This window comes from Urocitellus parryii, chromosome 7 (genome assembly GCF_045843805.1).
Source record: "Urocitellus parryii isolate mUroPar1 chromosome 7, mUroPar1.hap1, whole genome shotgun sequence".
NCBI lineage: Eukaryota > Metazoa > Chordata > Mammalia > Rodentia > Sciuridae > Urocitellus > Urocitellus parryii.
Window position 1 is genome coordinate 140,307,374 of NC_135537.1, and position 13,175 is coordinate 140,320,548.

General features: G+C 38.6%; 1 protein-coding gene across 5 annotated transcripts in view; it reads left to right on the forward strand.

Annotated features, from left to right (window-relative positions):
- Positions 1–10,302: 10,302 nt before the first annotated feature.
- Ssh2 (slingshot protein phosphatase 2) overlaps positions 10,303–13,175 on the forward strand; it is a 254,003-nt gene continuing 251,130 nt past the window's right edge. For 3 of the 5 annotated variants that reach the window (XM_026388906.2, XM_077800947.1, XM_026388908.2), the window contains exon 1: positions 10,303–10,617. In XM_026388906.2, coding sequence (XP_026244691.2) covers positions 10,555–10,617 — 63 coding nt within the window. In that variant the 5' untranslated portion in view covers positions 10,303–10,554. The remainder of the gene's footprint in view (positions 10,618–13,175) is intronic. The other 2 variants (XM_026388909.2, XM_026388910.2) reach the window with 2 other exon arrangements.

The following is a 13,175-nucleotide window of genomic DNA, read 5'->3' on the forward strand; positions in this document are numbered from 1 at the left end:
TGTGTGGGGAAATAAAAACCCCACTCATCTGTTCATAAAAGTGTTCTGGGTTACATGTGAGAATAGGAAAAACACTTTGGTTTGAAGTCTATGGTGCATCTAAGGTAACTACAGCAACAACAAAAACCAAACTCAATTACTGTCAGATTAACACAACTCCACTTACTAGTGGCCTGAAAGAAGAGATGTACCTATTTCTCAAAATAAATTCTATTTACCTCAGTTCTACTACTTGTTTACATATAATGTCCAGCATTTTAACACATTATGAGACTCATTAAAAAGCAAGAGAAAAAATGACCCATTGTCAGAAGATAAAGGCACTGAGTAGAACTAGAGAAATGTTAGAACTATTCAATAGAGACTTTAAAATAACAATGATTAATAATTATATTGATAATTGATTAAAATGTATAACTAAGATCTATATTTTATATATGTATATATATGTATATACATACACACAGACACACACACACACACACACACATTTTTTTTTTGGTACTGGGGAGTGAACTCAGAAGTGCTTTACCACTGAGCCATATCCCCATCCCTTTCTATTTCTTTGTATTTTGAGACAGGGTCTTGATAAGTTGCTGAGAGCCTCACTAAATTGCTGAGGCTGGCTTTGAACTTGCAATCCTCCTGCCTCAGCTTCCTGAGCTGCTGAGATTACAGTCATGCACCAACATGCCTGATATTATTTTTATAATACATATAATTACAATTATTTTTTTTATTGGTTGTTCACAACATTACAAAGCTCTTGACATATCATATTTCATACATTAGAATCAAGTGGGTTATGAACTCCCATTTTAACCCCAAATACAGATTGCAGAATCGCATCGGTTACACATCCACATTTTTACATACTGCCATATTAGTGACTGTTGTATTCTGCTACCTTTCCTATCGTCTACTATTCCCCCTCCCCTCCCCTCCCATCTTCTCTCTCTACCCCATCTACTGTAATTCATTTCCCTCCTTGTTTATTTTCCTCACAACCTCTTATATGTAATTTTGTATAACAATGAGGGTCTCCCTCCATTACCATGCAATTTCCCTTTTTTCTCCCTTTCCCTCCCACCTCACGTCTCTGTTTAATGTTAATCTTTTCTTCCTGCTCTTCCTCCCTGCTCTGTTCTTAGTTGCTCTCATTATATCAAAGAAGACATTTGGTATTTGTTTTTTAGGGATTGGCTAGCTTCACTAAGCATAATCTGCTCTAGTGCCATCCATTTCCCTGCAAATTCCATGATTTTGTCATTTTTTAGTGCTGCGTAATACTCCATGGTGTATAAATGCCACATTTTTTTTATCCATTCATCTACTGAAGGGCATCTGGGTTGATTCCACAGTCTATCAATTGTGAATTGTGCTGCTATGAACATCGATGTGGCAGTATCCCTGTAGTGCGCTCTTTTAAGGTCTTCAGGGAATAGTCCGGTTGCCTAAAGCAAAAAATAGTATGCATACATTGTGGAAGATATAATATATGCAGACATATGTTATTATTTGGTAATTATAGCATAAAGAATGGGAATTAGGTATAATGTTGTAAGTATATTGTTAAGTGATATAATACGTTAAGTATACTAAGGTAAGTTAAAGATTTACATTGTAGGGCTGGGGTTGTGGTTCAGCAGTTGAGCGCTTGCCTAGTATGTGCAAGGCCCTGAGTTTGATCCTCAGCACCACATAAAAATAAATTAAAAAAGGTATTGTGTACAACTACAACTAAAAAATAAATTAAATCTCAAAGCATCTACTAAAATATAGTATGTTTTTGCTTATATCATTATTATATCATAATGATACAAGGAATTTTATCATTATATTAATTTTATAATTTATCTTTTTAAGTTTTTGTTTACTATATTTTAGTAGAAACAAAGAAATAAAAAAACAATCCATAAGAAGGCAGGGAAAGAAAAAAAGATTATCAAGAACAAATTCATGCATATCAAAAATCACATTAAATGCCACTGGTCTAAACTTTTCAATTATAAATCAGAGATTAGATTTTTAAAAAGATCCAGCTCAGGGGCTGGGATTGTGGCTCAGCAGTAGAGCACTCATCTCGCACGCGCAGGACCCTGGGTTCCATCCTCAGCACCATGTAAAAAATAAATGAGTGAAATAAAGGTATTGTGAATAAATATTAAACAACAACAACAATAAAAGATCCAGCTCAGTGACATAAGCCTGTAACCCCAGATATTCAGGAAAGTGAAAAGGAGGCAAGATCTCTTGAGCCCACTTCTTTAAGGCCAGACTGAATAACACAGTGAGAACTTATCTCAAGAGAGAGAGAGAGAGAGAGAGAGAGAGAGAGAGAGAGAGAAATACAATAATAATTTTTGTATATAAATGTATTTTAGGGCTGGAGTTGTGGTTCGGTGGTAGAGCACCTGCTTAGCATGTGTGAGGCACTGGGTTCCATCCTCAGCACCACATAAAAATAAATAAATAAAATAAAGGTATCGTGTGCATCTCCAACTTAAAAAATTTCAAAAAAATATACTTTAATTATAAAGAAAAAAGGAAAAATATATATCATGAACACTTAAAGGAAAGCTGGAGTGACTATATTAATATCAAAATCAATTTCAGAAAACAGAATATTAACAGAGAGCTTCCATGGCAGTCATAAAATAATCTTTTTTCCTTATGGTTACAAAACAAATATTGGTAAAATAATAACAATAATGCTAGTAGTAGTAAAATTTAATACAAAACTTAACTATGTGTGCTGTACAACTGTATTGTTAATTGAATTGAGAACCCTTTTTATTCATGTGAAATAGGGACACTGACTGAGGAAAAGGAAAATACTGAATTTTGGAATAGAGACATCCATAGCTGATCTAGGAGATACAATCATGAACTCCTTAGTCACTGTGAGCCCCTCTAGACAATAAAAAGTCTGTCCTCTGGTATTTAAGGAGACTAGCTTTCTTTTCATTGAAAACACTGTAATAATCTCTGCCATGCAAGGAGAAGCCCATTTTCCTCAAGACATATCCCAAACATCTCCTACTGCTAGAAAATCAAAACTAAAAGTCAGACCTTAAAATGCTCCAATGAATAAATGCAAAGCCTCACCAGGAAGAAATAGCCTTTATCAAAATAATTTCCCTATTTGCTTATATATTGGCAGAAACCCAGAGAATATGTGTGGGAGTATATTATAAGGAAGTTAAAGCAATAAGGACAGAATACTGGATTGGGCAGAATTTATTGATATGGGTATATTTATCAGCAATTATAATAGATAATGGATTTAATGTGTTAGCCTATACAGCTAGAAGTGTTGCTAACCATTTACTTGATAGGTTCATTGAAACTTGGATTCTACAGTTACCTGTTGCATGAAATTGAAACACCAGAACTTCCCTGGCATAATGTAGAGAAAAATCCAATATCTTGGGGAGATAAACATGTTAGAATGAAATTATCACATATGACCTGCATATCTTCTTTAAGAAGACTCAGATTTACTAAGGCACTGAGAAATACGTTTGCAAGTGGGAGTGCCTGTATCCTGTGTCTGTCTGTGTCTCTCTTTCTTTACTTCTTTCTCTGGGGATTGAACCTGGGCCTCATGTATGCCAGGGCACCCAAACTGAAGGGAAGGACAAGTGTCTTTGAGGAACACTCAGTTGCTACGGCTGTAACCCTAACAGTCTTGCCTCACAGCCACATTAGTTCTCTTGCTCTCTGCTATAAATATAGTCCACAAAGATACTGAACATCTTGACCTTTTAAACAGCATCACTTTGATCCAGTGATACATTGATGACAGAATGCTAATTGTATCTGAGGAGCAGGAAGTCGTAAGATCTTTAATTGTCTTCATGAGTTATATGCAAACAAGAGAGTGGGAGATAAATTCCATTTCTGGTATCAATTTCCTTTTCAGTCAAGTATCAGTTATTGAATTATTGTTTCAGCTCCAAAACCATTCATTTTTATTCTTCTTTGATGCTGGAGCTGAGACTCTGAAAACCATGTTTTTTTTTTTGTTTTTTGTTTTGCCTTGCCAGCTGCGTTCTTCTCTACCTCCTGATCGCTTCTTGTAGACTTATAGTTTCTACATGCTTCACCATATAATGTTTCTGCATTTTGATAGCAGCATTTCTTTCTGTAGCAATGCCTGAATCCAGCTTGTAGTTTTTCTATCGTTCTTTAGTTTCAATTGACTCAAAGACACCAACATCAGTCAGCCAAGTGGGCTCTTGTCACAGAAGACTGGGTTCTAGACTCTGGGTTCTTGAAGCCCCTCCTCCAAGCTCAAAAGCACCAATACCAGCTGAGGAGTGCCTTCTTCCTAGAGACCTGAGTTTCAGCTCTGTGGGAGCACCTCTAAGTCTTTCCCTTTGCCTTTTTCCCACATCCCTAAAAATAGTAGCAATTGCTACCTCTGTGATACGGGTTTTTTTTTTGTTGTTGTTGTTGTTGATTGTTTTGTTTTACCTTTTAGTTGCTTAAGAACTTTATAACTAGATAATAATTGTTTGCTAAATTCTCCTTGAAAATAACTTTATCTTTTGTTTTTTTTTCTTTCTTTCTTTTTCCTTTCTTTTCCTTTTCTTTCTTTCTTCTTCTTTTTTTTTTTTTTTTTTTTTGGTGAGGCTGGGCATCAATACCCAGGGCCTTTGCATATGTTAGGTAAGCACTGAACCACTGAGCTACATCCCCAGCCCACTGGTGTATTTTCTATCTCCTGTCTGAACACTGACAGTTATATGGAGTAGGTAAAATTATTAAAATTTAAGAAACATTACAGAAAGGTAGAGGCAACACTTGATAATCACAATCCAGTTACTTTTGGATCTTATATATTTAATCTGTGATATACTAATTTATACTCATAACAAAGCTCAAGTCATTTCAAATGTAAGGGATTAGATTTTCAAGGATAGGACCATGATTTTTATTATTTTTCTTCTTCTCCCACTGCTTTCTCCCTTATATCCCCCACCCTCTTTGAATAAACTTAGCTATGTAAACTGTAGTCATACTTCATTCTGCTTGTGATGAATCAGTTACATATATACTGCAAGATAGTTATCCATACTAAGAGTAGCTTGGAAAAACTGGAGTGCTTAGTACTTCTAAGTCAGTCACTCTTGGCCAGAAGCAATATGATCTTCCCAGAGAGCACCCTCAGGTGAGATGCCTGCTCTAGTATGGCCTAGGGTTCCACTGGTCGCAAGCAAAATAGATCTATGGGACTGTGGCTCAGTGGTAGAGTGCTTGCCTAGCATGTGTGAGGTACTGGGTTCGATTCTCAACACCACATATAAATAAATAAAATAAAGGTCCATTGACAACTAAACAATATTAAAAAAAAAGAAGTGAGTTGCTGTGCATATTGATGCTCATCATAAACACTGAGCTTTAGAGGTACTGGAGGAGTACAAGTTCCAGTTAACCAAGGAGCAGGACTTAGCCTCAGTTGTGGCCAAGAAAGTGGGAAGCCTCAGGGGCCACCTGACAAATACTCATAGATGGATTCAACTCCCTATTTCTCTTCATATATATTGAATTTTCCCTGTTTATGTCTCATGTCCCCTTTTATGTATGTCCAAGTTAGCTGCAGAATTATTGCTCTAGTAACAAGGTTATATTCTGCAAATTAGAGATTTTTCACTATTTTGCAATGTATACTTGATATATAAAGTTTGAGTGAATTCTAAATCCAGTCACATTATAAGAGATTATGTTTGCCAATGGGAAAATTTACTTGCAAATATAGAATTGTGGCAAAAACTGTTTAATTTTTTTTAATCAGCTACATGTATGAACTGTTTTCATCAACAGTGATTACCAAGAATTTGAAGAGACTTGTTCAGGAACTGTATGCAGTGATTTTAGTCATAAAACCCTATATAAAAGTGTTGAATTAACAGAAGGAATTTCAGGTTTTTCATCAAAATTTTTAGAAGATTTAATTTATAGCTTATACAAATTCAATATTTAATATCCTTAATACACTAATTTTATTTTCTCATTAAAAGTATATGATTGGGGCTGGGATTGTGGCTCAGCTGTAGAGTGCTTGCCTAGCATGTGTGGGGCCCTGGGTTCAATCCTCAGCACCAATAAAAATAAAATAAAGATATTATGTCCAACTACAACTAAAAAATATATTTAAAAAATGATTTATAAAAAAAAGTATGATATAAGTTGGGTGTGATGGTGCATGCCTGTAATCCCAGCAGCTCAGGAGGCTGAGGAAAGAGAATCATGAGTTCGAAACCTGTCTCAGCAAAAGCTGTCTCTAAATAAAATACAAAATAGGGCTGGAATGTGGCTCAGCGGTTGAGTGCCCCTGAGTTCAATCGCCAGTACCCCAAACACACACCAAAAAAAAAAATATATATATATGATGTACGGCTGGGGCTGTAGCTCAGTGGCAGTGTGCTTGTCTAGCATGTGTGAGGCACTGGGTTCAATCCTTCGTACCACATAAAAATAAACAAAATGAAGGCATGCTGTCTATAAACACCTACCAAAAAATGTTTTTTAAAGTATATGATATAAAGAAAACATTTTCTTTTTTACCAAGCCCCATATAGTTGTCTCCAAATCCCCTTTAATTTATCCCAGTGTGCTGTACAAATATTATTTCTGTGGATGTCATGATATGAATAAAAGGTTGACAACTATTGTTTTAACCTGTAAATGGATTCTTACCCTGAGCTTCCTCAATGTATTTTGTGAGTATATGAAATATACAAGAACATTTTTCTGGAAAAAAGGTCAATAGTTTTCATTAGATTCTCAAGGCTTAAGAATCAGATGATCTGAGGCATTTCAAGTAATCCTCAAAGAAGTAATGATACAAGGGTTAAATGGACTCCAGAGATACAACAAGCCCTCCAGTACCATGGGTATAAAGAGTAAAGTTGCTATAGATAGAAAAGGACTTTAGTTTCTTTGGCTCCATCTTTGGGGAATTCTGTTTTGGTCTCTCTTTTCTTAAATTTAACTAGCATAGTAAGAGGATCCTAGGATCTTTAATAGTAGCTACCACCTCTTAGATCACCAGAATACCAAGCAAGAATCAGGGTGAAGCCCAGGGAAAAGTAAGTATAAATGGTACAGTGAGAATAGATTTCAAATGTTCAGATGTGATATAGCATAGTTCAGAAAGTGGCTATATTGGAATCTATAGCCAAAATCCGAAAGCCAATATCATAAAAAGTACATTTGCCCAGACTGTCTCCTCTGTGTTTCTATAGAAGTTTGTACACATTTAGACTTCTCCTATATATGTATATATTTCTCCGGGGGTGACTAGCAGAGTGACTGAAGCCAGTAAATTATACTGCAATTATTTTTTACTTGTTTTCTCCTGCTCACAGGTTATCAGACTCTGACAGGTAGATAAACATTTATTTTTATCTTAAAGCAGTATCTAGTATATAACACACACTTATATTTCTTAATAATAAATTAACAAACATGCACCAATAATTTTTAAATCTTAGTTTCCTTTGATGGTAATATACTAGGAAGAGATATATCCCTTGCAAATTATTAAGCTAACTTCCTGATACAAACTTAATGTAAATTTGGGTATCTTATAATCTAATTTTGACTGGAATCTCATTGTGTTAGATATGTTGAACAAAAATGTTCTATAGTTACCTACAGACGAGACATGTCTTGACCACTAATCTGTTAAAAAAGGTATGAATCATGTCTTTTTGTTCTTTTTATTCCTTTTTTGCTTGAAGCTATTTTCTGCATATAGGGTACATTCAACAAAAGCTGACTGAACTTGGAACAAACTATAGCAAACAAAGTTAATTGCATGTAGGGCTTTGCAGTTTATACTTTACTATACGTTATCTTACTTGATCATAAGAATCTTATGAGTTATGGTTCCATCTTGGAGATGAAGAAGCTAAAGCTCAAAAAGTTCAAGTAATTTACCTAAGGATATACAAAGCTGGAACTGGAAATTAGGTCTCCTGACTTCTATGGTAGTGCTCTTTCTCACTCTAAGATTAATGGAATGAAACTTCTCACCTTCCAGATGGATTCATCACCACTTGCTCTCACCCCTACCCTGTGTTGAGGATCAAATTCAGGCCTTGCTAGGCAAGTGCTTCACCATTGAGCTAAATCCCCAGTCCCAGATGAATTTCTTTCTTTTCTTTTTTTTTTTTTTTTTTTTTTTTTCAGTACTGGAGATTGAACCCAGGGCACTAAATCACCGAGGACATTCCCAGCCCTTTTTATTTTTTATTTCCACACAGAATCTCACTAAATTGCCTAGTGTGGCCTTGAACTTGTGATTTTCCTGCCTCAGCCTTCTGAATTGCTGGGATTTCAGGTATGTACCACCACACCCAGTCCCAGTTGAATTTTTTTTAAAAAATTTTTAGTTGTAGTTGGACACAATACCTTTATTTATTTTTATGTGGTTCTGAGGATCAAACTCAGGGCCTCGCACATGCTAGGCAAGCGCTCCACAGCTGAGCCACAACCCCAGCCCCAGTTGAATTTCTTAAGAAAGTGTTAGTACACATAAGTAGATAATCAGTATTGCCATTCCTAAATCAGTAAAAGAATCAAGATACATTACTAAGACCTATTGCTTTGAGTAATCCTTTTTCTAGAATAATACTTTAGTTTATAACCACATATCTCATTTTTATGAGATCATTTAGCTTTCAACTATATTTCTTGGCTCTGTACAATAGCTTCCTGTTTGGTCTCAAAAGCAGTAGTTCAAAGTTCTTACTTCTGAACCTTGCCTTTTCTTTTCCTGTTTACTACCTCGCTCCAGGAAAAACAGATTGTTTAATCTGTGAACCATACATCTTTGTTTAATTTTGTCTCGCAGGCACTCTTGATCACCACCAGGGGGCAAAAGCCTACCAGCTGGCTTCCCTGCAATACAGCCCATATAGGACTGTGCAGTACAGGGACCCTCAGTGTCTGATTCGTGATGGAACCTCCCTGCTAATTATTTCAACCACAGGGCCCCAGGGAGAGAACAAAGGCTCAGCACAGAGGGCTCTTGTGGCACTTAACTGTACAGCAACCAGAAAGAGCTCATGACAGCCCTGTGAGTTTAAAAGAAGCAGAGATCCAAGAGTGTTTCAGGGACAAACAGGAGGAGGTGGGCTTTAATAACTGCAAACTCCTGAGTGTGTGTGTTTTCAACAGCTTTGATATGTATGGGGGTGTTTACCAGCTCATCCACTCAAATGGAGAAAAAGCTTTGTCAACTCTGTTTCTCAGTGTAAATAACCAGTGTAAATTGCCTTGTGTGATTTCTTTTTAATCTTGATTTTCCATTACATTCTTTGCTTAGGTTCCATCAACGGTTTATCTTTTAGAAAACTGTTCCTTTAATGCATGTACAAATATGTAACAACAAATTCTAGTGTTACGTATAATTATAATGTATCAATAAAACCTGGAAAAAATGTTTAAAATTATTCCTTTGAGATTTTTTTTATTCGACATTGTCACTCATTTGACCATAAAACAATGAAATACTGAGACGAAGATGAAAGTTCAAAGAGCAAATCCTGTTTAATTGGCAGAATTTCTTCACAGCAGGATGTAAATGGGAAGTAAATAGCAGGTTGGACCTTTACAACTCTGTGAGCCCAGCTTTTTCGGCCTCCAGGCTCACTCACAGCTTCTTCCACCTTAGGAATAATGAATGACTTAATAGAAAATCGAAGAAGCATGAGGGTACCATGAAGTTTTCCTGGGTTTACAAAAGAAAATCTGTCTTACAAAAAGTCTCATTATTAAAAAAAAAAAAAATGGACAGAAGGGTGGGAAAGCTCAGATTCCCCCGTCCTCCAAAATCCGGGTGAAAGGGGGTAAACTGGTCTCATGGGCTCGCCCAGTCTCATCTACACCCGGTGAAAGCATCTAAAATCCCGCGGAGTCCTTTCCCACCGGAAAACGCGCTTGGCCTCTGGATTTTCGCCTCGGTTTCTTTTCTCCCAGGTTGGTTAGGCTGTGCGCCCCACCTCATAAAATGGTCGTCTCTTAGGAGTGAGGACTCCGGCAGCCCCCGCCCGGAGACCCCTCAATGGGCTGGTTTCCGTCGGCCCCTTCCGCCTACCCCAGCCTATTGCACCCCACTCCCCCTCCACTCTGCAGCACCCCGCGCGGTCCGGGCGGCTACGAAGGAAACCCGCGAGGGGGCGGCGGCCCGGGGCGCACGCACCCGGCCTGCTTCCGGCAACTCAAGGGTTACGACAAGGCGGCGGCGCGCGCCGAGGGGAGAGGCGGTTGCTGACAGGTGGCGCCTGCGCACTGGGAGTGCTCATTGTGCCCCGCAGCTGCCGAACCGCCCGCCCGCCCGCCAGCCGCCCGTTCGGCGCGTCAGTCTGCGAGAGTACGGTGGTGGGTACGGAGCGTGCGGCCGTTCCCGCGGCCTCCTCTTCCTCTCCGTTCTCCTCACTCCTATCCTGCACCCCTTTCCCTCACCCCGGCTCCGTCACCTTCCCGCCCCCCACACTCAGGACAAGAATGCCCTGTCCGGAACAACCCAGCAGCGCCTAGATGGCTTTGGTCACGGTCCAGCGGTCGCCTACCCCCAGCACCACCTCCAGCCCTTGCGCCTCGGTGAGTCCCTCCGGGCGGTCACTCCGCTTGCTTCTGTCACTGCGGCTCCGCTTTGCCTCAGCGGGTCCCGCCGAACGCAACTGCGCACGCGCCGCGCCTCTTCCCAGGCCTTGGCACTCCGCTGCCGCGAATCCCCCACGCCATCGTCTTAAAGACGAGCAGCTGGAACTACATTGATTTTTTTTTTTTTTTTTTGCCCGCATCAACCTGAGCGCCCTGCCCCTCACAGTCCTCTCCCTGAAATCCCCCTTGGCATGCCTTCCTATAGCTTGAGCACTTCCTTTCGGGAATGAGTCATTCTTGCTTTTCACCCTCCCCCTTCTTTACCTCTGTTGCTCTGCTGCAGGGAGGGGACCTAGGGAACTCCTGCGTTGCCCCTTACCCACATCCATATGCTCTTACCCATACCATTTCAGGGACCCGTTCAGTATTTGCACACTGCACACCCTTTTTGGGACTCTCTGGGATGTGTGCATTCCCTCTAGTCACTTGCCTTTTTTCCTGTACTCTGTACTATTCAGGCTTCATTGGACTGCTGAACGATAGTTACTCGTTGGTTTTTTTCCTTCCGCTAAAAGGTGGCAGTGCTTTCCTCTGCTTGGACTTCTTACCTTTCTTCAGTGAGGTCTTGAAGCATCTGACGCTGCTTGATGGCCAGTGCCAATTCATTTCCATCTTACAGACATTTATGCCTTACACTCATTGTTGATGAGTGTAAGTTCTTGTTCTTGGTCGTGTTTGAGAGGCTTATTACTTAAGATGCCTATGCCAATAAAGCATTCTTCCAGAAGGAAGATACTCAGTAACCAGCCTTTTCATGCTGGGCCCGTCTTTGCCTTCGCTTCTTGCTCCACCCCCACTCCTTTACAACTATACTCTTAGGCTTAATTTTTTGAAAATATTTATTAAAAAATAAATATTGCACTGGTGGGCAAAATAGACTTTAAACAAACCAACATCTACATGCTTTAGGGAGAAATAGACTGAATGAAAATATGAACAGGAAAACTATCTTGAACTTCCTATAGAATTGTAATGGTGGATTTAGTAGTATCAAGTTGCAAAGAGGTACTCAGTAAACAATGTGTAAAAAAAATTGGGTTAATGTGTGAGGTTTGATAGCTTGAAAATATGTTGGTTTGTGATTTCAATATAGTTTCCTGAATTTCAAAATTTTGTTGTGTATAGTGGTGGTTTCTTGTTTTCTGAGTTTTCTTCTGCATTTTGTAGGATTAAATTGACAATTCTGTCATAATTCCCAAAGTTATTGTATTTCAAAGGTTAACTTATCTTGTGTTGCTCCAGAGACTAGAACTAGGATCCTTGGGTAGAAGTTCAGGGAAGCAGATTTTCAGTGATTATAAGAAACAATTTTTGCAACAATTTCAAATACTGCCTTGCAAAATAGTGAGTGCTCATTTCTGGAAGTAGTCAAGCAAAGGCAAGAGGACCTTTTGCCTTGCAAATTTCTGCAGTGGGAGGCTTTTAAGTCTCTTCCAAGCCTTTAAGATTATGTGATTTGGGAATAATTGTATTTCGCAGCTGGTAAAACATTTTAGGGTCCTCTAAAGACAGATAACATAAAGATAAAAATTTGGTGAAATTTTTTAAATTTTATTTTTAAAAATATTTTTTAGTTGTAGATGGACACAATACCTTTATTTTATTTATTTATTTTTATTTATTTTTATGTGATGCTGAGGATTGAACCCAGTGCCTCACATGTGCTAGGCAAGTTCTGTACCCCTGAGCTACAAACCCATCCCTGGTGTAACTTATTTTTATGTGTAGTACCTAAGTGTACATTTTGGAAATTCATTCACATACCATCAGACCATCTTAATTCACTCAACTAGTAAACTTTTTTTTTTTTTTTGTACCAGGTGCTTAAACAATGAGTCATATACCCAGGCCTTTTTATTTTATTTTGAGACAGGGTCTCCCTAAATTGTTGAGGTCCTCACTAAGTTGCTGAGGCTGGCCTTGAACCTGCAATCCTCTTGCCTCAGGCTCTTGAGTTTCGTTGGCATTACAGGCCCAACCCACTATGTTCAGCTATTCGCAAACTCTTTATTTAGTTTGTGGTTACCAAACCTAATTTTTGGCAGGGGAAGTAATTGAGGGTTAATAGATGCATACAAGTAAACTCACAAATATTATAGTAACTTTATTTGGGGGGGGGTATTGTTGAAAACAGTTTCTGCCGTACTAATATATTCATTGTTATTATCAGATAATATCAGTTTTCTTGAGGTGAATGATGAATATGAAATAAGGGCATATCTACTTGATATGACTTTATTAGTCAAACTGGGTTACTTTAGAATCTTGAGGTATGCTAATAGTCACTTTTGACACAGGTAATTATATTGATCATGTGGTAAACTCAGTTGTTAAAACTAAATGACTGGGGCTGGGGATGTGGCTCAAGCGGTAGCGCGCTCGCCTGCCATGCGTGCGGCCCGGGTTCGATCCGATCCTCAGCACCACATACCAACAAAGATGTTGAGTCCGCCAAGAACTAAAAAATAAATATTAAAAAAATTCTCTCTCTCTCT